The sequence below is a fragment of the Aspergillus homomorphus genome (assembly GCF_003184865.1).
Source record: "Aspergillus homomorphus CBS 101889 unplaced genomic scaffold BO97scaffold_5, whole genome shotgun sequence".
NCBI classification, from domain to species: Eukaryota; Fungi; Ascomycota; class Eurotiomycetes; order Eurotiales; family Aspergillaceae; genus Aspergillus; species Aspergillus homomorphus.
The window spans coordinates 618,447-644,395 of record NW_020291891.1 but is presented as its reverse complement, the minus strand read 5'-3'; the positions used below and the strand labels follow the sequence as shown (position 1 = coordinate 644,395).

General features: G+C 53.8%; 7 protein-coding genes across 7 annotated transcripts; 4 read left to right on the top strand and 3 right to left on the bottom strand.

Moving 5' to 3' along the window:
* Positions 1-203: 203 nt before the first annotated feature.
* Positions 204-1,021, bottom strand: BO97DRAFT_403499 (uncharacterized protein). The gene has a single exon (XM_025694751.1). The coding sequence runs from the start codon at positions 820-822 to the stop codon at positions 616-618; it is 207 nt and encodes a 68-aa protein (XP_025554670.1). The 5' UTR covers positions 823-1,021; the 3' UTR covers positions 204-615.
* A 3,006-nt stretch (positions 1,022-4,027) lies between these two features.
* BO97DRAFT_338379 (DUF1765-domain-containing protein) lies at positions 4,028-7,475 on the top strand (the record flags this gene model as incomplete). Its single annotated transcript, XM_025691519.1, has 2 exons — positions 4,028-4,890; positions 4,946-7,475. The coding sequence occupies 2 exons, from the start codon at positions 4,028-4,030 to the stop codon at positions 7,473-7,475; spliced, it is 3,393 nt and encodes a 1,130-aa protein (XP_025554669.1).
* A 1,841-nt stretch (positions 7,476-9,316) lies between these two features.
* Positions 9,317-12,016, bottom strand: BO97DRAFT_338765 (M28 family metallopeptidase; the record flags this gene model as incomplete). Its single annotated transcript, XM_025691532.1, has 2 exons — positions 9,317-9,502; positions 9,557-12,016. The coding sequence occupies 2 exons, from the start codon at positions 12,014-12,016 to the stop codon at positions 9,317-9,319; spliced, it is 2,646 nt and encodes an 881-aa protein (XP_025554668.1).
* A 3,036-nt stretch (positions 12,017-15,052) lies between these two features.
* Positions 15,053-17,126, top strand: erg13 (hydroxymethylglutaryl-CoA synthase). Its single transcript, XM_025698120.1, has 3 exons — positions 15,053-15,449; positions 15,514-16,592; positions 16,653-17,126. The coding sequence occupies exons 1-3, from the start codon at positions 15,287-15,289 to the stop codon at positions 16,788-16,790; spliced, it is 1,380 nt and encodes a 459-aa protein (XP_025554667.1). The 5' UTR covers positions 15,053-15,286; the 3' UTR covers positions 16,791-17,126.
* A 1,302-nt stretch (positions 17,127-18,428) lies between these two features.
* Positions 18,429-20,837, top strand: BO97DRAFT_214222 (uncharacterized protein). The gene has a single exon (XM_025690601.1). The coding sequence runs from the start codon at positions 18,620-18,622 to the stop codon at positions 20,555-20,557; it is 1,938 nt and encodes a 645-aa protein (XP_025554666.1). The 5' UTR covers positions 18,429-18,619; the 3' UTR covers positions 20,558-20,837.
* Positions 20,838-21,116: 279 nt separating this feature from the next.
* Positions 21,117-23,213, top strand: BO97DRAFT_475874 (FAD binding domain protein; the record flags this gene model as incomplete). Its single annotated transcript, XM_025700443.1, has 3 exons — positions 21,117-21,727; positions 21,873-22,351; positions 22,502-23,213. The coding sequence occupies 3 exons, from the start codon at positions 21,117-21,119 to the stop codon at positions 23,200-23,202; spliced, it is 1,791 nt and encodes a 596-aa protein (XP_025554665.1). The 3' UTR covers positions 23,203-23,213.
* Positions 23,214-24,122: 909 nt separating this feature from the next.
* On the bottom strand, positions 24,123-25,525 carry BO97DRAFT_338787 (NADH:flavin oxidoreductase/NADH oxidase family protein; the record flags this gene model as incomplete). Its single annotated transcript, XM_025691533.1, has 2 exons — positions 24,123-24,551; positions 24,620-25,525. The coding sequence occupies 2 exons, from the start codon at positions 25,523-25,525 to the stop codon at positions 24,123-24,125; spliced, it is 1,335 nt and encodes a 444-aa protein (XP_025554664.1).
* Between the last annotated feature and the right edge of the window lie 424 nt (positions 25,526-25,949).

The window sequence follows — 25,949 nt, the reverse complement described above, 5'->3', positions numbered from 1 at the left end:
CCTTCTGGGGTAAACCTGCGCGCACAGAGACTGGCGGGCCTGAGGCCACACAGTGTTGTGGCGGTAGGGCGGAATTGATCGATCCGATTCGATTGATAAGTCCTCAGTACAGAGTACAGTACTAACCACTAAGTAAAGAAGAGGAAGAGGGGAAAAAGAGCCATGAACAACACTCCTGTAGTGACCCCCAACTCAAAACTGGACGAGCAGCACACGTCCCCATTGTTCCCCGCCCGGCCAACCTGATACGAACTGGTCGGGATAAGAATGGCCGGCTGCACTGATGACCCCATCGTGCGACGTGTGCAACGAAAAGGCCAAACACCGTTAGCAGCCCGTTCGTTCATTCATTCATTCATTCATCAAGTCCAGTAGGGCACATGGTCGCCGAGCCACCGACTACGGAGTACCTCGCTTCAGATTCAGGTTCGCAAGGGATGCACATCTCTCTACCTTACAGCTAGCTTAGTTACTTGTCCAGTACTTGCTGTACATTGGGCTTGAGGGCAGCCATCAATAACATGTTTTTCTCCCCTTCTGCATCGGGCGAATGCAAATTAGCAATGCATCACGCAATCAAAATTCATCATCCCATCCACGAAGAGAAACCGAAAATCAATGATTAAGGAAGAGAAGCATTGCAGACGAGATCTGTCGAATTGGACTGGACGCAGGGGGGCTGCCTTTCTTGTTCTCCATCGGGTGCCGGACGAGATATGACAGCTCCAGCACGACTCTCAGACCGCTCTCCCAGCTGTGTTTCTTAGCTTCGGTTACAGATCTTCTGGTCTGGGGCTCCTTTTCGGTTTCTGCTTTTTCCATTTGCGCTTGTGTGTTTGTTGAAAGTTTACTTCGATGATCGCTTTTATCTTACTTTGTTCCGGGTGGGTTTTATCCAATCCTCACCGTGCGCGGAAGACACCCAGCTGCTATAGTGCGATGTAGCTCCGTCTCAACATCTCCGCAGGAGTTTGGCAAGGTTTGAATAATCTAGGTAGTTGCAGACATACATACAGCCTGCAGAGTCGATCTATGAAGTCGATAAGAGATACGAACCTGACAGAGAGCAATATTCCTTCGACCGGTGGGTGGGCGTGGAAGGCTGGACTACAGCTGCGGGCTAGCTGGCTGGCTGGCGTAAGAGCCAGTTCACCCCGTCCATGAAGCAGCTCACTACTTTGTAACCGTCACACATTTCACTTGCATCCATCCTGCCACCATCCTGGAATGCAGGCGGTTGTCTCCCAGTGGACCGATTATGGCTGTGCGACATTCTTCGAGGATAAACCAGATAGTGAGGAATCCGCCACTGTTTCAATGATAATCAAGGATGATGGTTTCATCAGTAGCAGAAGGACAACCCTAAGTCGGGATGGTACCCACCCCATCCTTTTGACGACGGGGAGGGGAGGGGAGGGGGGAAGAAAGAGTGGGAGACGATCCAGAATTCCAGATAGAATGGGCTTCATCTCCATTGGGACCGACACGGGGACGGGACAGTTTACGGGGCCCGGATGGGGCAAGCAACCCGGGCAGTCAGGGAGACAAGACGAACAACAAGAGGAGGAGAGGAGCAACATTATTTATAGGAGAAATTGCATCATGACAGGAGTCAAGGAAAACCAAGATCCTTATTGCCTTTCCGGACGGGCAGTTTGCCAGTGCCAAGTTTTTCTACGCGCAGTTCATTACTCATAGTTGGTTTCACACCGGATGCCCGCGCTTCCTCCCTTCTTCCTTCTTCCTCTTCTTGTTGTTGTTGTTGTTGTTGTTGTTTTTCTTCTTCGTCCCTGTCTTTCCCATATAGGGTTGAGTCCTTTTTGGCCTTCCATCTTCAGGGTCCTCTACCCATACCGGAAGTAGTCAGTCCAATACGTAGCCCTGAGTAGATGTGGATCTAAGTAGTTTGTAGGGAACCACCCACCACTCTCTTCGGCCGGTCTCTTCCCGACCGCAACAATCACCAGCCAGTATAGGTGTTCTGACCTTTGACTTCGTCTGTCTGTCGGTTGGACGTGCATGCAGCATCCACCGAGTAGTGATGGGGCCAGAGACGAAAGGCGCATCGATGCCATGGGGGAAAGCAAAAGTTGTACGCTGTATACCGTATGGTATCGTTCTGGATTTGTCCCGTCTAGTGGATGTATGTACTGGACAGTTACCTACCGATCTACTACGGCATGTATGTACTACGGTCTGTCTTCATCAGAAGGGCTAAGAGTAAGCATTGATCTCTAAGGTTGAACCTAACCGATGGCTAGTGTGTTTATTCATAGCGAGCATATACCAAGAGAGTCAATCCCCTTCTGTAGGGTGATTCATCATGACAGCGATTATTGAAAGATTCCGTTATCCAGAATGCAAGGCTGGGGAGGGATATCTCCTAGGTAGGACTTTCCATGTATCCATGTATTTGTAGGGGGTGGGGCTTGTTCTCCACCAGAACATGGTGGTGATGATGATGATGATGATGATGATGATTACTTCAGATCAAGCAGAAGATATGAGATACTTCAATGTCCAAGTTGAACTGTAGACTCCATCTGGCAGGGTTGAATGTGCCCTGGAAGTGGAGGAGGGGGGACGTACGGATTGGTAACAATACAGCGTTGGAAAGGAAGTATGCGTGGACATTCGACTCAATTCATCCCATCTCATCAGCAGCACTTTACAACCATCAGATGCAGCCAGGAAAAGGAAAAATCAAAATAGAAAATAAAATAGTGAATCCGCCCATGAACCGCGAACCGCAAACCGCAAAGCGCAAACCACAAACCACAAACCACAACCTTCAAACCTAATTCAAGGACGGCCGGTTCAGACATCCACAGGCTGGACCTCTCTCTCCCTTTGAATCCTTAAACGTGGAGGAGGTCCCATCTTCAATTCGAGTCGCCTTTATTTTCCCCTTCCTCGTCTTCTTGTTGCTCTTCTCTTTCTCCTCCTGCTACATTGTTGCTGCTGCTCGGGCCAGAAAGAAAGAAACCTGGACGGGACGCTTCACTTTGAATTTTCCTGCCTCTCCCTCGCTCTCTCCCCTCTCCTCTTTGCGCCCAAGTGACCAGGGGAATGAAATAAAGGAAAAGTGACGGGAAGAAGAGAGGGATTATCAATCGAAAGGGACAAACAGCTCAATCTCACATGGTGGAGGGGAATTGTTGGCGTTGTAAGAAACCCGTATAACCTCGAAATCCACCCCCATCAGTTCCTTGTCTTTTTGCTGCCTTGAATCTCTGCCCGGCTTTCCCTTACCCTTCTTCCTCCTCCTCCCCTTCGCCCTACTCTCTCTACTCTCTCTCTCTCTCTCTCCCTCCCTCTCCCTCTCCCTCTTCCTCTCTTCCTCTCTTTCTTGCATAAAACTACTCAACCACCTTCACCTCCACACTTGTAAATTCTCGCTTCGTTCGTCCCCCCTTTTCATTCGCTTCTGCACTTCCCAACCCTGTCGTTTCCTAGACAAATTCGTTGTTTCCCCTCTTTACCACGGCGTCCAACCCTGCCCCTCGCTCAAGCCACTCCTCCGCTATACTCCAGCCTTCCGACTCCCCCGAAACGCCGCAATTCTTCCCCGGCCGGCAAATACAACTGCGCGCGCATACCCTCTGTCACCATTGCCAGCGTTGTCTGACTTTTGCGCGTCTAAGCCTCCAAAGTTCAGTGTCTCGGAATATTGTCAGCCAGAGCGCCCCGTGATCCACCGTCATCGTATTCGCTGCTTGTCCCTTTCTGCCTGCTCGGACGCTCTGTCTGCACCGCCATAATCGATCTCCAATCCGCCCTCCCCTCCACTTCCTCCGCGCCTGTTCCCTGCCCACTTCCGGTGATCGGACGTCTCGATGCTTCAGAAAACGATATTCTGGCTTATGGTTTAATATTTTGCGTTGTGCAGTCGTTTCCCTGGAGGAGCTGGTCTCCCCGATCGTCCGCTTGACCTGTCATCCGATTCTCTTCCGCTGGGGGCAGATGTACATCTTTCCAAGGCCCTCCCTTGTCACCGATTTATAATCACCACTGGCGTTCCTCGACCATGTCTTCCTCTGAAATCGTCCTGCCTCGACCCAATGACGAACATGCCTTTCTCTCTCACGCCGCCAGTTACAACCACCTTCCCGATCTGGCGGAGGCCCAAGCTGCGGCTCACCCTGGTCTCCGAAGGACATTCTCCGACCTGACACACCCGACTCAGTCGGACTCGCCGTCAAAAGAGGATGTCGCGGCGGGGAAGGATATCTTGCGACGGACCTCCATTCGGTCCAAGAACAAACCCACCATTGCCGTCTCGCGGTTCACCGTATCCGCGGAGGATTTGTCCGATCCGACCACCGGCTCTGAGACGCCTTCGCTACCGGCCAAGGAACCCACTGAAACGAGGCCTGTGTCTCCTGTAGCCCGTCCCTCTAAAGCTCGCTCGATGTCAGGGAGATTGGTCAGTTTGGCTCGGAAACCATGGCTGTCGAACTCGCCTCCATCGGGGAAAAGCTCCCGGCTACGGTCCCTGCGGACGGACGAGCAATCGTCATTGAACCCGCCGGTAGCATCGTCCAGGTCATCGCGATCGAGCCTACAGTCGGACTCGGGCACTGAGTCTGAAAGCACGACTCCCGCGCGACGGAGAACCATCTTAAACAAGCGACCGCGGCGCCCAATGGTCGCTGTCGTCACCCAGAGTCGATCAGATGGCACGAGTACCCCCAGCAGCTCCTCGCCTCAGTCGCTGATGCCGAAAACGTCGCTGGAAAAGCTAGCTGCATCACTCAACGTATCGACGCCAGTGCTCCCTCCAGTGCCCAAGACACCAGCCACCGCGAATTTGGCTGCGAGCATGGAATTTCCGCGTAAGAAAGATGAACTGTGGGGCGTATTCCGCAACCTGGAGGCCGATTTCCAGAAGTAAGTTGGTGGCCGGGAAGCTCAGTGTGTGGCATGTTTTCTTACCTTCAGCCAGATTCCAGTCCAAATCCAGTGCCTTAAAGGCTAACGTCATTCGCTCTTCCCTGGTACCCTTTCTCAATCGCCATTATTCGCATTCGTCATTCAAACAGCTGCGCCCGGAGGACCTGGATCGTCGAGTAAACATTCTCAACAAGTGGTGGATCGGTTTAATGGAAATGCTGAACGGCAAGAATAACCAGTCGATCTCCGGGACTGATAGGCCCGTGTATCTGGAGGCGGTGGTAGGAATCATGACGCGACCGGAATGGAGGATCCCTTTTCCCATGCCACCGTCCAGTCGAAACTTCTCGAGGTCCTTGAAACATGCATCAACGTCAATGTCGGAATCCTCGGATGGTTCCTCTGGCTCAGACTTCCTTCTGGATTCCATCCATCACAACATCAGGAATATTTTCATTCAGAATCTGCTCTCTCAGATGGCTTTTGTGGTGGAACGGATGTCTATGAGACATGCACCGGCTAGCTTAGTCGCTTTTTGCGGGAAAGCCTGCGCCTATGCATTTTTCTTTTGTCCTGGCGTGGCAGATATCCTTGTGCGATTGTGGAACACACCACCGAGCGTCTTCCGGCGAGTACTTGACCAGTCAAACTTAAACAAGAGTAGTGGGACACGCGCATTGGCCCAGGAACTGACCGCAAACTTTCCTGTCGCCTTGCGAAGTCTATCGTTCTATGCGCACACGCCACTTGTTCGATATCTTCGTCAAAAGCCCGATGTCCCACTAAGCACCGCTCAAATTCCATGGCAGAGCCCCTGGGTAACACGATGGTGCGGCCGAGACACAGACCTCTTCTTTGTCTTCGTCAAATACATCCATGTGCTGTACGCGGATGCGCTGCCACCGGAGCTAGAAAAGTCAAAACGGATCCTGGCACCAGGCCTACTCCCCATTCACTCGCAGCTTTTGGTCGTTTTGGAGGAGACACTATACAAGCAATCAGTGCCTCAGATACCGGAAAGCACGCATACCGCTTCTGCTGTCACGTTTGACGATTTCATCGAAGGTGCTGATGCAGCTGTCTCGGCGCTTCCTTTGGGGACCGCGAATAGCCATCGCTTGATGGCTGAAAATCGTCTTATCATCTTGCTCCGCGATTTCCTGTCTGAGTCGTCTCTCGAGCCGAACCATGCAAGGCTGTTGTATGCGGAATCCTTCGGTACCATTATGAGAGCCGCTGCCGAGAAAACGTCACTTTTCGATCACAATGCGTGCTTCCTCCTGTGCGATTTTGTTGAAGAGGTCATTCCGATCATCACACGATATTCGCTCTCCATTGGAGCCGACCTGTTCGACTGGGAGTTCTGGCTGGAGGTCTGTCGTCAGATGATGCAAAGTCACAACTCGCTCACTGAAGTGCGCGTATTTGCTTTCCTCTTTGGCATCTGGAGTACCTGGACTGCTTCGGAGGACAGGAAAGCGGACCTCTGTCTGAGGTTCCTCCTGGACGAGTCCGTGTTTTACCATTATTTCAGTCACTGGAGTCCCATGGTCCGCGCTTATTTCCAACGCTTGCTGTGCTGGAGGTTAGGTCGGTTCAACGATGATCCGACCATGCTCGATACCACCATATATGAGACCCTCTGGAACCGGCTGCAGCGGACCTGGAAGTACTACATGGCTTTCCAGGCCAAGGCCGAAGAAGAGGTCTCGGCACCATTGTCGTCCGCTCCCTGTACACCTGCGCCAGGGCGTAGGATCATCATCATTCGGTGTGACAATCAGCTGTCTCCGTCCAGCTTCTTTGTATCCTTCGATCGCGTTATACCCCCGGCTCCGCCGGAGAAGTCCGCATTTTCAGGCAGTGGCTTATCGAAACCGGAGCCCACGGAGAACCAGCCACCCGCCAAGAAGAAATGGAATATCTTAAGAGCCATGTTCGGGGGGTCATCCAGTTCCAAGACTGGGGGTGAAGGATCGTCTTCCAGCAGCTCCGACGAGTCCGACTCCTCTGGCTCTGATGCCATGGGGGCAGGGGAGAAGCCTTTAGATAACCAGTGGCGGCAACCCAATGGGCCTGGGGAGTTGGGTCGGCCCCGCACAGCGCATCAGCCTTACTCCTTCAAATTCTCGCTGGAATGGATGGACCGGCCTCAGTGGCCGAGCAAGAACAAGCGACTGTTCACCCCTTGCCTCCCTGTGGGGTCGCAGCTGCACCTCCAGCTGCGCAAGACCCTGGGCAAGCATTCAGAGTGTGACACGACGTCGGATTACGTATCTGCCACTGAGGGCGACGAAGACGGCATGAGTGATGGACCGCAAACCACTCCCTACTCTGACGATCAGGACGAGACCCCGACGGAAGATACCGCCGACTCCGATCAGATGACGGACGGGCTAGACTTCAAGCTCGCCATGAATGACCGGTTCGCGGCGAGCAAGTACGCTGGTCGAGCCTTGGCGGAATGGGCGCAGATTGTTTCGGAGTGCGACAACTTCTTCGCCCGGCGACGCGACGAGGGTGTGCCCTGCGATCGACTGGTTGAGACCCCAACGCTGGGCGTTGAGAGTTTCCGCAAGTGATGGGCGACCTTTGCAGTTCACCCTTATCTTCCCAAGATCAACCCGACATGACCACTTCTCACCTACTTGATATGAACCATCCTCTTCCTCACTTCTCATTCAACCTTGTTTATGGCAAGCAACATATACATTTTCGGAGAGGGAAGGTTTACTCAATCTACCTTAACCTAATGCATCCTTCCAATCCCGAACCATACCCCCGCCTCTCAGATTCATTTTATTCTCATACCCCCCAAACAACATGTATTGTATATATAAACCAGGGTTTAAAGCCGACCGCTTGATTGGTATTGATATTGACACATACACAAAAAGACACGGTGCAAACTCGCAACATACGGCATAGGGGGTGTTTTTCTATTTACTTGTTGGTTGCTTGTCCGAATTAATACATTCCAAACCCGGCGTGCGTGGTTTTCTTTGGTCTGGTGTCTGGGTCTCAGGTGTTTCTTTCTTTGTTTTTTTTTTCTCCAATCTTACATAAAGTACTAAGTACAGTACTTGTTCTATTTATGGGCTGTTGTTGGTTATGTGTATTTTGTTGCCGAGGTGGTGGTGCATTGTACAGTACCTACCTGTCCTGTCTACTTAGCTGTCTACCATCTCCCCAACACCAAGGGAGGGAGCTGGGTGGACCGCAAATGAATGTAAGATAACCTACCTACTACCTACTACCTACTACCTACTATCAAACTTGTCAAAACGGGACCGACCCGATGAAGCAATCCCTGAGTCTCAATCACGTATTCTTAAATCCTCTTTTTCACCTTATGTATTCAGCTCTACCTTCCCTCCCTAACCATAACTTCCCTACCTCAACCCCGCGAGGCATTAAGAAAAGGATCCAGTCCACACAGCCACTGCAAATCGATAACTCAAGATGGTCCCATCTCGCTCGCTATCGATGGGTATGGTTAGTAGGGAGTGAGTGGTTCTGATTCCGGATTTCCTGCCGGCGTCGGCGTCAGCGATAGGGAGTGCTTGTGTTTGGAAGCGGATTGGCTTAGACTAGGTCCTACCTCCCCCCCCCTCCCTTTCCCTTCTTCCCTATTCTGTTTTTCGAGGTTTTGTATGGTGGAAGTGAGATTATTCTCTGCGTGTTGTTTGAGTGTGGGGGGAGATGGATAGGGATGAGGATGAAATTGGGGACGTTCTTGGTGTATACTATTGGTAGCTTGTATATATTGATGGATGGTTGGGTTGGTACCAGATGTGATGGTTGTCTTTGTTGGGATTGTGCGCAGTGGGATCATGGATTTCTTTTCCAAGTTGATGTTGTCTGCTTGTATGGAGGGCTTAGATTGAACCTACGGTGTTTCGATGCGGTACTGTATACATATACATGTATATCTTACTTGAGGATCTGTGTCATAATTACAGAGGTTGAGGGAAGGTAGTTGGTCAAGTTGAATTGAATCAAGAGAAGAACTGTGTTTTGATGTGAAGGTAGATACAGAGGTTAAGGGCCAAGCATGTGACTAATAATAGAGAAGACGCAGGACAGAAAAAGATGGGCCGAGTTGAGGGAGGTTGGTGGTCACCCGAAGGAATGGGGGGTGCTCTATCTACGTTGTGTGACCCCGTCCTCAAGATGCGGCGGCAAATGATACACAGAAGAAAATAACATAACAAAGGCGAGAACGGGTGGAGGCTGTGCAGCGGAATGGGATGATGGTGGAAGGTGGTTATATATATATAACAAGTGAAATTTGAATGCTGGTTGTGGTTAGACAACTCAAACACAGAATGAAATGGCGGGTGGGATGGGGTATTTGTCTATATCGGGCAAAATCGATTATGGTGGATAGCAGGCAGATGAGAGATGCTATATTTCAAAGAATTCAGTCATGGACGAGACTGTTACTCGCGCTGGAGATGATGTCCGAGACTCGATCGATCCACTCTTGGGTAAGAGTCCAGTTGCCGGAATCAATACTGTCCCGGATGGCAGGGAAAAGGGTTGGATCGTAGCCAGACCACAGTTCAGGACCGAAGATAACGTGCTTGAACTGCGTGCGGTTGGGTACCTGGGAAAGAAACTGTCAGTAGGAAGACCACGTCGACAGGATGTGAAGACTTACTCCGCCATCCGGCCTATCGTCCAGAAGTTTGGTCTCGAAGTGAGCCATCCGCGCGTTATATGACAGTCGTTGGACAGCCATCACATTGTTCTCGAAGCCACCAGCACCCCAGACAGCGTCGTGCCAGACCTGAGCCCATCTCTGGAAGTGCTCCGCGTTGGCCTTGAATTTCACGGCCGCCTCATATAGCGGCTTGAAAGTCACCGAGGCCGCCGATGCGGCTTCAGCAATCGGAGCACTCTTAGATTTCGCATACTTCTCCAAGTCGCTAACATAGCCGCCCACGTGATCCGCATAGCCTTCGAGATCATAGGGTAAGATTGGGCTGTCTGCAATCTGGAGAACTAACAGACCCCAAAACTGGCCGAGAATCTTGTGATACTGGAACTCAGGGTCGACGAATCTCGTCATCCAGTCATAATTCTCGTAGCAACTGTGGTAAGGAAACGGTTCGCCGGAAAAGCCAAAATCCACGCTGGAGGTTCCAGCGATATCCTGGAATGCCACATAGTCGCTTCCCGCACCCAGCGGACCCAGCTTCTTCTTGCTTTTCTCCCATAGATCCTTGAGTGTTTCGTTACTGATGGGGTCCGCAATGCGGCCGAGAATCTGCGTAATGACCCGCTCAAAGAGGGGACACCCGGAGGCTTCGAATTCGTGGCCGCTGACTCCAACATCAACATTGATGTAAGCGTAAGCGTGTTCCTTGAGCGCCTTCAATTCTTTTTCCACATGCTCTGTCGAGCCGACAAGGTTGTATTCTTCGGCATCCCAGCTGATGAACTCGATAGTGCGCAAAGGACGCCAGCCGAAGGTGAGGAGTTCGCCAAAGACCCGGGCCAGCTCCAGGAATACTGCGGTACCACTGCCTGGATCAGCGCTTCCAAGGCACCATGAATCACGGTGATTACCAATGATGATCTTCTTCTCCGGTTGCTCTAGCCCAATTATCCTACCAACCACATTGTAGATTGGCTGTCTTTCCACCTCGTCTTGAAGATTCATAAGATTGACGGTTGGAGACGACTTAGCTCCAGTCCACCACTGGTTAACCTCCGGCACTCCGCCTACCCACTTTTCTGGCACCTGCGCACCATGACCCTGCAGAACTTGCAAAAGCCTCTGGGCGTCACGCCAGGCTAGCGGAATGCTGGGAATGTTCGTCAGCCCCGGACTTTCCTCGGGCTTGAGTCTCTTCTTTTCATCGGGGGTAGATGCAAATCCAGGCGAGAGAACATCTCCAACGACCCACGACATCAAGCTGACTGCGCCGCGCTGTGTCCCATCCGCTGGCATATAGCGTCCCTCTGGATAGGCAGGGCCCTGGACGAAGCCATCCTGCGCGGGGTCAGAGTAGATGATGCAACCCACTGCCCCAGCAAGTTCAGCAGCCTTGACCTTCAAGGCACGATCAGACTCTGTGCCCCCATAGCGGACCAGCGCTATGGACCCATTGACGTCAATGCCTTGATTTGCAAGGTAGTGGAAATCCTCACGGGAGCCAAAGTTTGCATAGACAAGATGACCGGTAACATTCCCGGACTTAGAATGCCCGTGGAAGACCAATGTTTGCTCTTCTTTCTCCTCCAGTGCTGCTTCCCAGGCTAACTGGGGAGGGTCGACGATAGCCACCCGTCTTCCGTCGTTTGTGGGATAGTTCAGATACACCTGAAATTCCTCCATTTCAACTTCATCGAAAGCCGCCTTCCTGAATTCCGATTCCACCCATTCTGCGAGCACATAACTGCCTTCCGTACCAGCCATATGAGGATATGCGGTCAACTTCTTCAGATTCTCGGCGATATTGGTCTCATTGATATGCCCCTGGACGAAGTTCTCCACCGATGCTGCACTGTAGGATTGTCCCATGATGAAGCGAGAATTCATGTTGAATATGTCCGAGATGAAAAAGATATAAACCACCGTGACCACCAGGAACAGCCCAAAGAGACGTAGTAGGATCATGCATGCATTGTTCTTTAGCCCGGTACGAGCATCATCGAGGCGTATCGTAAAACGGAACGTAGGGAGGAAGCGGCGAAAGGGAAGATTGAAGGAAGAGAGGGAGCGGGTCAAGTTGTTGAAGCGTTTCGAGAATCGCGACCGTAACTGTGAGCGGCGGGAGGAAGACTCTGGGCCATCTTCCACGTCCATCTGATCGAGTTCCCGTCGCAGTTCCTCCATGGACCCTCGTTCCGATCTTGACCCGGTGGAGTCGAGGTCATCAATGCTATTGCGGGCGGACTCAACGGTGGGAGGCTGATAGCCACGATATCTGGCATCCGGCCGCGGAGTGGTATCCGGACCACTCCGGGGCAAAAGGCCTTGTCGTTCAGCATTGTCGCCTGCTTCATCGGATGCATCGAGGTGGGATCGGGACGAGCCAGGACGGGCACCGATGGCCTCCTCGTAGGTAGGAATCGGCAAGGATTCGTATTCGAACTTCTGATCGTTACCCATAGCGGAGGGTATGGAGCTCCCGGGAGCGATGCGACGTAGATAGTATCACAGATACCGAAATCAACGTGTACTCAGTGGGATCATGATCTAAGCGAAACCGTGTGAACAGGCGCAGACATGCTCCCAGATTGACGAGCTTTGGAAACGAATGGAAAGGGGAACCCCCCCGGAACAATGAGGGGGGGAAGTTTGAAGGGGAAGGGGAGGGAGGACAGATCAGGGATCCTGGAGTGCAGACGAATGATCGAGATCGACGTGGTCAGCTATACAATAAGTTACTAGAAAGAATGAATCAAGCCCAATGACGGGGGAGGAGGCAGTTGCGACCTGGATCGACCGATAGAAGATTGATGGTGGAGGAGATTCGTTGGACTTCCCCGGATCAAGCCGCCCGTTAGAGAGTGTCGACGAGGGAGGCTTACGAGAGGCGTGGCGCAGTCCATTCATTACCTACTGAGTTAGTAGTTGGCTCCGGCTCGGCATTTCCCTAGGCAGAAGAGTTCCATCTTGTGGTTCTGGGTCAGACTTCTCCCGACCGGATCTCAGGACATACACAGTCGAGAAGTCGTCGACATGGTCAACGGTTATTCTGGCGTGGTCTTCTCGACAATGTTGGTGGCATGGTGAAGATCGGAGAGACTGTAGTTTTAAGATGCAGGGTGTGTGTGGGTGTACTGTGGGCGGTATTCTTTTCTGAGATGAGAATACATGCTCCATACACGGTAAACTATCTTCGTCAGCATGATGCTCAAGAGAATGTACAGAATACTGTCATGTACTTACCAACACCACCCACACTTTTGCTCTGGTTTGCTCTGGGACTTCTCTCCATCTCGTCGGAGCCCTTCTATTATCACTTCCTGTGTGAGAGATCACTACCATATGATCTCTCTTCTTTGAAAAATGTAGAGGGATTTTGACTAAGCAACAAGTGGAACGAATGTGGTGTCTGAATACGATACTACAATCCCCGCAAGCGAATTGCCTTGATGTGACAGAGATCGTCTTTATGACTTCGAAGACTCGTAGTCTCTTCGAAGCTGCATCGCATCGGAGACAGGCGTCGATCTAATCTGCCTCTGGTTAGACAGCCACTCAATGTCTTACACTGCATTCTTGCCAAACTTGTCTCCGGTTGTCAGGATCCGCTGTCGTGACACGGAAAGATCCCGACCTCAACATCTTCATTAAATGCTGGAACGGCATTGGAAGTCTATGGACAGGGACTTGCGCAGTCAAGTGGGCCCTCAATGCTACTTGATATCAATTGTGGACATCGCAACATGATCATTTTTCCAGTAGGAGGGGAGATGCCAAACACCAGGAGCAACAGCAGGGCATGCCATTGACCAACCAATCTTTCTCACTGGCGTTCCTCAAGCAAGACTCAGAACTGGCAGGTTTTAATTTGATAAAGTCAACATACTAACCACTCCATCTCGCTCTTTGGGGATCCGAACCCGCCGGGGGTTCCTGTCGGGACTGAGAGAAGTTGGAGGGTTGGGCATTGAGCGATCTCGGCAAAAATGGAGCGTCCTATACAGATCCCGCCGGCCAGATCCACAAGATAAGATTGATTATCCTGCCAGGCTCCAGTCTCTCTGTTAACCTGGTTACCCTCCACCGTCCAGCCCTCAGGTAGATATTTGGCCATAACGGAGTTTTCAATCCCGGCGTCTCGTGCCCATGTCACTGTCGCTGTTGTAAGCTGACATACTAAATCTCAGGCATAGCATAGCATGGCACCCCCGACCCGGCCGTCCCGACGTAGCGCTGCAGAATCATCGTGACGACCAACATCCTTTCCATTTATGAAGTTCGACATGGTATCACCCGATCATCGTATCACAAGTCAAAGACGCCCGAAAGCCAGCAGGGACTGGGATGGTTGAGAAGAATACAGGGTGGATCAATGAGGGACCTCCCCCACCATGCGCCTGGACACACAAGCGGGAAAAGATTAATTTTGCATGCTTTGGGGACTTGACACAACACGAGGGGAATCCATATTGTCCATGAGAACAATAGACGTAGTCCAGCTGCTGTCACCATCAAACGTCTGGTGGATGTTCTCGTACCATACTTATACGCCGGAGAGCACCCCAGTAGTACAGTCAACCACCAATTGTAGGCTAGGTGCTGGTTTCGCAGTCGGATAGCTCATACAGAACTACTACAGTGATAGGCTTGATTTGATTTGTTGTCAGTTTCATCGACTAAGTGGTGTCAAGTTGCAGAGTGACGTGCAGCAAACGCCTTAGAAATTGGGTGGGCTGAAAGATTCATTCATTATTCATGGTGGTAGTGGTGGTGGACCGAGTATACCGCGATTTACCTCCGCAAGAGTCGGTGAAAAGGAAAAAACCCAGGGAACGGAGGGGAAAATAACGGATCCTTTTCCACAACAAACACAATTCGGTCAGACTAGAGAAGGGAGAGGCAGGTTGTGTAATAATGCGCAGAGGAGGGGGGCCGCCATGGTTGGATCGAAACAGTTCGCATCTTCCGCATCGGGAGATAGGATGAAGAGTACGGCGTATACCAGATCCTGGACACCTTCAGATGAGCTAGAGTGGAAATTAGGAGGTGGATCGGTTTGTTGGAGTACATTCCGAGAGAACTGTCTCATCCGCGTCATCCTAGATGGTTCAGGAAGTGGCAATGGCTGCGAGAATAGTGAATTCTATCAATTTATCATATGAGGTTGAGCATATAGTATAGTATAGCTCGCACATTGTGATGGGGGTTGAGTAGATTCGGAACCGGGCAGCAGCAGCAGCAGCAGCAGCACATGTGGTGGGAAGAAAATTAGACCCGGGACAGCCTCAGGCCACCCAGCCCACCAACCAGGGGCAAGTCGGCAAGCCCCACCCCCTGCAGGTTACTCCTAAGAGCACTGGTAGTTTACTACTAACCTCCGTACTGAGTCTACTACTGAACTAGTCTAAGGAACGGGGGGCAAGAAAAAAAAATAATTGTACGTACTCTAAGTCTAGATACATCGTGCCAGCTTGCTTGCTTTGCTCGCCCAGCCCACCACACCTTATATATCGACCAACTCTCCCCCTACTCTTTCTTTCCGCTCAAGATCACTCTCTCTCCCTCTGCCTCTCTTTCTTACTCCCCTTTTTCTTTCTTCCTCTGTGATTATACTCGCACTTCAAAGGTCTTTCTCTGAAACATTCCATCAATCTTCTTAATTTAACCTTTAATCTTCTCCCTCTCCCCCCCACCATCCCACCTTTCCCACCCCCTCCTCAATCATCCACCATGGCTGCTCGTCCTCAGAACATTGGTATCAAGGCCATTGAGGTCTACTTCCCCAGTCAGTGCGTCGACCAGGCCGAGCTCGAGAAGTTCGATGGTGTCAGTGAAGGCAAATACACAATTGGTCTTGGTCAGACCAAGATGAGCTTCTGCGATGACCGCGAAGGTATGCTCTGCAATGGCTTTCTTTCGTGGACGGAATTGAATGCTAACTCTGCTACTCGCTGCAGACATCTACTCCATCTCCTTGACCACCTTCTCCTCCCTTCTGCGCAAGTACAACATCGACCCCAACTCCATTGGTCGCCTCGAGGTTGGCACTGAGACCCTCTTGGACAAGTCCAAGTCCGTCAAGTCGGTCCTGATGCAGCTGCTGGCTCCCCACGGCAACACCAATGTTGAGGGTGTTGACAACATCAACGCCTGCTATGGTGGTACCAACGCTGTGCTGAACAGTCTCAACTGGATCGAGTCCTCCGCCTGGGATGGTAGAGACGCCGTTGTGGTCTGCGGTGATATTGCTCTGTACGCCGAGGGTGCCGCCCGCCCCACTGGTGGTGCTGGCTGTGTGGCCATGTTGATCGGTCCCGACGCTCCCATTGTGCTCGACACTGCTCTGCGTGCCTCCTATGTCACCCACGCCTACGACTTCTACAAGCCCGACTTGACCAGCGAGTACCCTGTTGTTGACGGTCACTTCTCTCTCCGCTGCTACACTGAGGCCGTGGATGCCTGCTACAAGGCCTTCAACGCCCGCGAGAAGGTTCTCAAGGAGAAGGCTCAGAACGGCACCAACGGTGTGTCGGACGAGTCCAAGACCGGTCTGGACCGCTTCGACTACTTCGCCTACCACGCCCCCACCTGCAAGCTGGTCCAGAAGTCTTACGGACGTATGCTCTACAACGATTTCCTTGCCAACCCCACCCACCCCGCTTTCGCTGAGGTCGCCCCCGAGCTGCGTGACCTGGACTACGAGAGGTCCCTGACTGACAAGAACGTCGAGAAGACCTTCATGGCTCTGACCAAGAAGCGCTTTGCCGAGCGTGTCAAGCCTGCCATCGAGGTGGCCACTCTCTGCGGTAACATGTACACTGGTACCGTCTGGGCCGGTCTGGCCAGCCTGCTGTCCTACGTGACTTTCGACCCCAGCCAGCCCAAGCGCATTGGTATCTTCTCCTACGGCAGTGGTCTTGCCAGTTCTATGCTCAGCGCCAAGGTTGTTGGCGATGTTTCGACCATCGTTGAAAAGCTTGACCTGATCAACCGTCTCAACGCCAGAGTTGTGCTGCCTCCTCAGGCTTACGTTGACGTAAGGCCCCACCAAACCGCTGGTCCGCTTTTGCTCCAGAATGCTAATTATTTGATATAGATGTGCGACCTCCGCAAGCATGCTCACCTGAAGAAGAACTTCAAGCCCTCCGGTAACACGGAGACTCTCTTCCCCGGCACTTACTACCTGACCGAGGTGGACGACATGTTCCGCCGCAAGTACGAGGTCAAGGCTTAATTGACGACTAGTACAAAGACGGAAATTCCTTCGATTGTGCTTCTTTGGACATGACCAGTTCGTTAGACGACTTTCTAGATTCCCTCCAGCATGCATGATGATTTTGCTTGCCCGCCCACATCCAGCCATCGAGCTCAGTCGAGAGAAAGGATGGGTTGACGGGTTCTCGGTTTGATTCCCAGGCCAAGTGTTTATGGCGCCTTAATACTTCTACATATTTGTTTTATTTGTTGCCTTCCGATGGAGGCCGATTTCAGACTCCCCCAGACGGGTGCTGGGATAAATTTCACACAAGACGGCCTACGAGCTTCGGGGCCGTTAGTATTTTAGATAATCAAAACATTTATCCAAAATGAAGTCTCTCGCACTTTTCGTGCTCCTACTAGTGATGGCGTTGTTGGCGAGGACAAGTCATGTGATTTCTGCTAGGCCAAAAAAAGGGGCCCGCCTCGAACGCCTCCACGCTGCTGTACCGTACATGCCGGTTCGGCGCATACTCAATATGTGATCTGTAAAGATAGAAACATATCCGTCCATTGATAAGCTCCTTCGATCGACCCAGTCAGTTTAGTGAGAAACCGGAAATCTGCTCATGGCTACCAGTGAGCGTGCTCTATCATGGCGATCGGCCAAGAATTGGTTGTTTTACTAACCGCCGAGTTCTTGCTGATGGCCATTCGTCCCTGTTCTGCCTTCTCCTTCATTCTTCTTCATCCACCTTGACTTGGGTGAATCTGACGGTATGACAGACAATCCTACTAGTTCGCACCATGATCTGACGTGATTTGCTCGATTTCCAGTAATTAGACGCTCCCTTGCAGTTTGCAGACAGGGAAGAACCACTCAGGCTGCCTGGCGCCGAGGTTGACCTCGGCCGGCGCCTACTGCGACATCTCGATGACCCTCATATATTACTGCTTGCCCCAGGGTATATTCTTAGGATGACTCCATGAGCAAAACTATCCCACCTGCTGCTTGAGAGTGAAGACCCTGATTAGTAACAGCCAATGTACGTTGCAATGGCTGCGGTTTCCCACTTCCCTCGGCGCCTAGCGCTGCAGTCACTCCATCTCTATGCGCCGTAAAGGCATATCGGCCAAGGGCAACTGGTTGTGCCATCAAACATCCTCTTGCCGCTGATCGATTCCGACGAACCAGGCGCGACGTTCTCGCGAATATACCGACCGATTTAGGTGCAATTACCCAGAATAGATGAAACGCAATCGCTGCTGGATTTCGATCTTTTTTTAGACCTGGACGAACCACAATCTGCACAGATAACCGACAATCTGGTTCAGATCTGAGGAAGAGAAGTCGATGCAAAATATAGCAACATTTTAACGCGCGACTGCGAGGTGAAACACGCCTACTCGCCCTTGAACCGTTTGCATCGCGCTTCCCTCCAGCGGACATCGGCCGTCCCTGGACTGATCTTCGTGCCATCATGCCTTAGATCGATAGTTTGACGGCTGCCCTGGCGTTAAACTGGAGATCTCTCCAAGTTTCATGTCATCTGCAGCCGGCTCGGGCCATGCTGTTCCTTTTTTTGGAACATGATGGTGCTTAAGGGCATCGCGTCGAAGAGCATTTAATGTCGAGGCCATCTCCATCAAAATGTGCCATGATCAGTGTGAGCATTCTTGAAGATCATGAGTCGAGCCTGAGAGATACGTCGACATCTCCCTCTTTTCTTTCTTACTACTCTTTCTCCTGCTTAGCCATTGGCATAGTTCCCTCTGGTTACACATTGGAAGCTGGTTCTTCCTTTGATAATACATTCGACGAGTCTGCTGCACATATTCTATTTTCGACAATCTTCCTCCAAGACCATGTCTCACGAACTTTCTTACTACCGGCCTTCCACCCCTCCTGCGATGCAGCTGCAAGGGTTTATCGAGGCGAGCCATAGCCGCCACGCATCCGACTCTTCTCTATACTCTAATAGTTCTTCGCCATGGTCAGCTGTCACAGTGGCAACCAGTCCAATCATCAGCTCACCTCCGCGGCATCATCATGGCCCTGCACTTCTGCCGAAGATCCGGCCACAAGATGTAGTGATTGAGCCGACATCTACCACTGGTCTCCAGCGCCAGCGTCGTGTTCTCTCCAACACACGCAACCCTCCAGGACCTCTACCGAACCTTTCCAACTCTCGGCCTAGCCAGCGGGCGACGGCTTCAGAATATCTCTCTTTAGCATCTCCAGCTTCCGGTCCGCCTGCATACAGGACACATAACGGACCATACTTATCATCGCCCGTGAGTCTGACGCCTTCGTACAAGCGCAAAGCCGCTGGCGGCCACTCCCGGTCTGTATCTACATCTATCATCGACGAGTCAAAAGCGAACCGATATGGACATGCAACTTATCGGCAAGTTTCCCGGTGCTCTACTCAGCCGCAGGGTGCGCTCACCGCGCCCATCACGCCAGTCACACCAAACATTATCGTGTATCCAGCTTATGCCGATCATTCGCCCGCTGAACCATCTTTTCCTCGAGCTTGGCCGCCCACCCAGATGCCGGTGCCTTTATTACTGCCAGGCTCACCCTACAGCTGCACGCGAACATCGAGCGCTCAATGCTCGCCTGTGGGATCTTTCCACCCGACAGACGGAGAATCGACCACGTTACTGTCCTACCTTACCGCGCCCACCCAGGCAGTGAATCTCGTCCGCAATGTGAGCGTGATACCGACGCGAGGGTTACATGACTACTTCTGGTGGGATATCCGCAACCTGCGCAGTTGGTCGTCGTTTTCCCTGGAAACGTTCAACTCGATTGATGGGCTATCGAAGCTTCTCAAGACCGCAATTCCCTCGCAGCTCACGCCAGTAAACATCCTGCCTAGCTCGCACTTGTCTCCCGACTCGGAAGGTGCTCTGGTCAACGTGCTACGAGACATCTACGCCCCCCGAGTGAACGCGGCGTTGGCCGTGTCGCAGGGTCCCGATCACCTGACCCTCTACGATGCTCCCATTCCGCGAGTCTCGGGCAACAAGAACTACGGAGGGCCGCATTTCCTGGCCAACTACGCCTCCGACACGGAGCGGACCAGCTCCGGTCTCCCGCGCGGGCGACTCGTGGGGATCGTCAAGACGTTCGACCGGTGGAACACAGGGATGCGCAACGAAGCGCCGCACCGCCGCGTGGAGTACCTGAACGGCCTGGCGCATCTGCAGCGGTGCATGCGCGAGCACTCATGCCGGTACGGCTTCATCCTGACGGAAATCGAACTCGTGTGCGTCCGCGCGGGCTGCGACGAGGGCGACGACGTGCCCTACTTTGGGTACTTGGAGCTGTCTGCCCCGATCCCAACCAAGCTGGCCGCCGGCCTGCCGTGCGAGACGGGATACTACTCGGATCGGTGCACCTACCCCCACTCGCCCACGCCCTCCAGCGACAGCTCCTTGGCGAGCCAGTCCCCGGTTCTGGACAACTATTGCATGTCGTCCGAGGGTCTGGAGGGGCCGATGACGGCGAGTCTGGCGCTATACTTCCTGCTCATGCTCTCCAAATCGGTGCCCCTGCCGTCGCAGCCATCGGCGCATCTCAACGTGGGCGGGCCGGGGACACTGACTCGACAGCGGGTTCTACCAGAGGCCAAGGACAAATGGATCCCTGAGCCCCAGATCGGTGAGCGGCGCGATGCCAAGCGCGTCCGGGGATGGGTGTGGCCGCAGGATGCGTGGCACCGGCGCGAGGGGGGCGGAGTGCCTCGGTCGCGGGCGATGACGGTGGAACCGAAGACAAAGAAGTGGCATAAATGAGTTGGGCGGTAGGGGGTGTCGATGAGGACTGAAGTACGAATAATGTTTTGAGTAATATAATGTTCGTTCGCATTTTGTATATGGGGAGCATTCTGGCCGACTGCGCTACTGTACCAACCACCAAGCATGACCAACCCATCAGCACAATGACAACATCTACAATAATGGTTGCATGAACAACGAGCATCTAATCCAGAACATAAATGTTAGCCCACGCCTCCAAGGTCCCCAGGATCGCCAATGACACGGCCACCGCAACCGCGCCGCCACGAGGTGATACCGACATCCCAAGGACCTTGGGACCAAGTACCCGGGGGAGGTCCTCCCTACCTCGATTCTCAGCCTCTACATAACCACCAATTCACCCATTCCCACTTATGTGCTTTATAGACCAGAAAAGCTCAACCCAGTCGCAACATCATCAACATCCGTGCAAAATAGTCCCACAAATACACCACCCAACCCACGAACCAAGCCCAAAGCTCTAACCATCTACCTACCTACCTACCTACCTACAGCCCTTGAGCAAACAACCCCAGATCAAAGACAAAGAACAGAGATGTCACCCCCAACCGCAGCTCCATTCCCCCTCCATGACACCCTCATCATCGGCGCCGGCCCCAGCGGCCTAGCCGTCGCGGCGCGCCTCCGCGAGGAGACGCCCTCGGCCATGTTCACCGACGACGAGCACCAGCGCTACCACTGGATCAACAAGCACCGGGGCCGGATGGCGCTGGTGCAGGCGCGACAGAGCGGGAGCGGGCAACGGTGGAAGCAGAGAGGCGCGGAGGGCGTGAGGGCGGAGCGGTATCGGGGGGTGCAGAGTCGCTTCCAGCCTGGGAGCTTGAGTTCGGGGTCTGACTCGGGCTCGAGTACAGGCTCTGATATAGCCAGTTCGCCACCTGGGTTATCTTCTTCGGTCACTAGTTCTTCATCTAGTTTTACCGAAGAGGAGGAAGAGGAGGAACAGGACGACGGGAACACATCGACGCTGGTGCTGGATTCCTCCGCGCCGCGGTGGATGGAGAAATGGAACCGCGCATTCAAGACGCTGGAGATCGAGCAGCTGCGCAGCCCGATGTTCTTCCACGTCGATCCGCGCGACCGCGACGGCATGCTGGCGTATACGCAGGAAGCGGCGCGCGGGGCCGAGCTGTGGGAGATCTCGGGGTGTGTGGGGAAGGAGATCAGCAAGCATCAACGGAAGAAGATGCGGGGGATGCGCAAGAGGTCGGTTCGGTCCTCGTTATCTTCCTGCTATATCACTGGAAACGTGCGTGTGCCAGTCAGTATGCTAATGCGATTGCATCGCCAGACCCCCCGCCGAGCCCGAAATCGACGAACGAGACCGCAAAGACTACTTCGCCCCCTCCACCCGTCTCTTCGCAGACTACTGCCAGACAATCGTCGCGCGCTACCGCCTCAACACCCCCGGCCTGATCCGCCAGAGCGAGGTCGTCGACATTCAGTACGGGGACCACGCAGAGGGCAAGATCTTCACCGTCACCGCCGCAGACGGCTCAAAGCACTACAGCCGCACCGTCGTCCTGGCCATCGGCCCCGGCTCCCAGAAAATCTTCCCCTTCCCCTTGTCCCCCGCCGAACAGCACGGCGCCTGCCACAGCGCTGACATCCGCGGCTTCCCTTCCCCGAATGTGGCAGCCAAGATCCGCCGTCGCCAGCCCTCGCATCTGGTCGTCGTCGGCGGCGGGCTGTCGTCGGCCCAGATCGTCGATATGGCCGTGCGTCGCGGCGTCACCAAGGTGTGGTTGCTCATGCGCTCTGAGTATAAAGGTACGTACACTTACACCACCGTCCCACGTCCATCCACAATAGGAGAGCTATAAGCGTTCCCGGGGGAGGACCCCCGGACCCCCCTTTTCTTTCACTCCCCAGACACCACAATCCTATACCCCTAACCGAAACGAAACTAACAAGGAATAGTAAAACACTTCGACCTAGCCCTAAACTGGATGGGAAAGTTCAAGAACCTCGAGAAAGCGCGCTTCTGGTCCGCCGACTCCGATGAAGAGCGCGCAGCCATCATTCAGCTCGCCCGCGGCGGCGGCAGCATCACGCCGCACTACACCAAGCTCCTCAAGCAGCACGCCGCCCGCGGCGCCGTCTCCATCCACCCGCGCACCGTCCTCACCTCCCACACCTACCATCCCGAATCTCAGACCTGGTCCCTCGCCACCGACCCCCCCATCCCCGCCCTCGCCGACACCCCCATCGACTACATCTACTTCGCCACCGGCATGCGCGCCGATGTCGCCGAGATGCCTCTGCTGCAGAGCATGCGCGCGCAGTACCCCGTGGACATAGTGCAGGGGCTGCCCTGCTTGACTGAGGATCTGATGTGGAGAGACGGCGTGCCGCTGTTTCTGGCGGGGCGGTTGGCGGCCTTGAGACTGGGGCCTGGGGCCGCGAATCTCGACGGTGCTAGGTTGGGCGCGGAGAGGATTGCCTGGGGAATGGAGGAGTTTCTCGGTCGTGGTCCGGGACATGGGAAAGGGGGTCAAGTGGAGGGGGAGGGGGAGAGGGAGAGGGAGAGAGCGTGTTTCTGTGGGCTGGGGAATCGGTTCAAAGAGTTGGAGTTCATGGCGGAGGATGAAGAGGAACGGGAGTGTGCTGTGCTTTGCTAAGTCTACCTGCTTGATGTAGATGTACGTATGCTGGGCGTTGTACCACTCATCGGGATATAAACTGTCTCTCAATAACCAGATAATTGCAGCCTACCGGTCAGACCATATCCTCACCCATCTGTAGATGCGTCAGTACGTGTACACAAACCTTCTAAGCCCCGTTCCACATCGCTCTGAGGCTCAGCGACACTCAGTCCAGGCTGAAACCACCACACTCACCACCATCCACTAGTATAAATCAAGTAGGCTATACGCTGCGCCTCTCATCACAAGTCACCGTAAACTCGCCACGGCGAACCCATGGTGTATACTCCATGAGCGGAGGTGAAATTAGTCAAGTTCGGCTCAGATGTGGCGCAGTACCATGACTGTGGCTGACACCGCCACGCATGTGGCGGTGCAGATCATTGCATCGGCCTGTCCGGGTCCAGCGGACAGGGGTCTTACTCAGCTTAGGAATTGGTGGATGGAAAATCTAGATGAAATTAACTGCCTGATGAGTTTGTGTAGTTAGTACTTTACGTGCTTGTTCGTTGGGTGGCGTCTTGCTTTGTTGTTGAGAGGGTACGGAGGTGGTTGACTTAGTTAGGGCTCTGTGGGGCTTGTCTTGTTCTCGCGAGGGAAGGGGTCCAGGGGGAGGGAGGGTTGTGGGGTTGGTTTGGTTTGTTGTGAGGAGTACTCATGACTTGGGCTTGGGTCACGGTTATATTTTTTTAGGTGGGGGTTTCTTTATTCTCTGGAGGGTGTGTTATTCTACCTTGTGAGAATGTAATGGAGATAGCATTCTGTGTAGAGATGGAGATGTTAATGAGCGCGTTGGGTCTATGTATCTATGTACGCGTCCGTAATGCATCTATCCTATCCTTCGTCCGCATCAAGCCTTCCAGTCTAGTCAATATACAGTCTATCTATACTCTATCTCAAGCCTCCACAGCCAAAGGCACGCTATACTCCGGAACAAGCGGCGGCCAGAAGGCATCCTGCGACCGATCCTTGCCCTTGCGCTGGCTCCACGCGACCACCGTCTCCGTGACCTGCTCAGCGCCCTTCTTGTCCGTCAAGTCAATTGGCGCCAGCCGCAGCCCCATCTGCCGGATCTGGATGCACGCCGCGATGGCCGTCAGCCCGAAATCATACTGGCTGATGACCGGCTCCAACGCCCCGGTCACCTTGCCGCTCAGGATATCCCGGCACAGGAAGGGTTCCTGGCACAGCGGCCGCGCGAGGCCGATCCCGTCCAGCGACTCGAGACCCTTCACCATTCCTGCGGCGGACCGGAAGCCGCCCGTCAGGTAGGACTTGGTCTTGTTGAGGGAGGAGACGATCAATTGTGCGAATTCCATGAAGAACTTTGGAGGGGTGGCGTTAGCGTTTGTTAACGGAAGACGATGCACGAGGGCAAACAAGACAAACTCACCGCTTCACGCTTCTTCGTCGAATCCCGCTTCTCGTCGTCGCCCATCTTCCATTTCTCGTACGTCCCGCCGGACAACTCCACGAAGTCGAACTGATGGGCCTCCAGCGTGCTGCACAGCTGGCGCGCCTCCTCCGGCTGGAACCCGTTAGGCTGGAACTCCACGCTGTTCACCTTGATGCCCACGATGAAGTCCGGCCGCACGCGCTTGGCGATCTCCGCGCGGATCTCCAGGATCAGGCGCATGCGGTTCTCCAGCGAGCCGCCGTACTGGTCCGTGCGGCGGTTGGTCGTCTCCGACAGGAACTGGCTGAGCAGGTAGCCGTGCGCCGCGTGCAGCTCGATCCCGTCGTACCCGGCCTTGTCCAGGTACTCGGCCGCGTGCGCGAAGCCCTCGATCACCTGCTGAATGTCGGCTTCCGTCGCCGCCCGCGGCTTGCCGAACGTGTTGCCCAGCACCACTCCGCTCAGGTGCACGTCGCTGGCGCTGATCGGGTGCGGCTGCAGGCTCTCAGGCGTCTGTCGGCCCGGGTGGCTGACTTGCGCGACCACCAGCGAGCCCCGCGCGGCGGACCCCGCGGCCAGCTGCTTGAAGCGCTCGAAGCGCTCGCCCTGGAACGGCGCGTCCGCCGGGATGATGAGGTTGCCGCCCGCTTCCAGTTGCTGCGGGTCGATCATCACGTTGCCCGTCAGGATGAGCCCGATCTCTCCTTCGCCCCAGACGCGGTAGGCTTCGATCAACTCGTCCGAGGGGATGCCGCGCGCGTCGAGGTTGTCCTCCGACCACGAGGAAAGCCGCTCGCTCATGGCGCCCTTGAGGAAGCGGTTGGGCGCTGTGCGCTTCGAGAACTCGAACTGCAGCGGCCGCGCCAGGGGGGCGACGTCTGTGGGGGTGCCTGCTCGAGACATGGTGGTATTAGATGTGGTGGTGTATAGGTAGTGTGCAGTGTGGTGTGTAGGGTCCGAACAGATTCGAGGAGGAATTCGAGTCTGGACTTATAGTACTGTGATTAATCCAGGAAATGGGGCGACTGACCATGTCATCACTTTGGATTTCTAAGCCGGATTGCAATTTCGAGGGGACGGACTTCCTGAAAAGTGGTGAGGATCCACCTTTCTGAGACTCTGATATGATTCCACCTCGGCATTTCCTGAATGGGACGGGCCCCGGGTGGGAATTGCATTTCCGCTTTCGGTGGCGTGCGGGAAGTGTTAAGAACTTAAGATAAGATTGAACCTGAATGGCTGACGTACGACAGTCTCTGCAGATCATCGATCGCCAACGACCACTTCCTCTGTTCTTGCCAGCCTGAACATGCTAAGCACTTACACA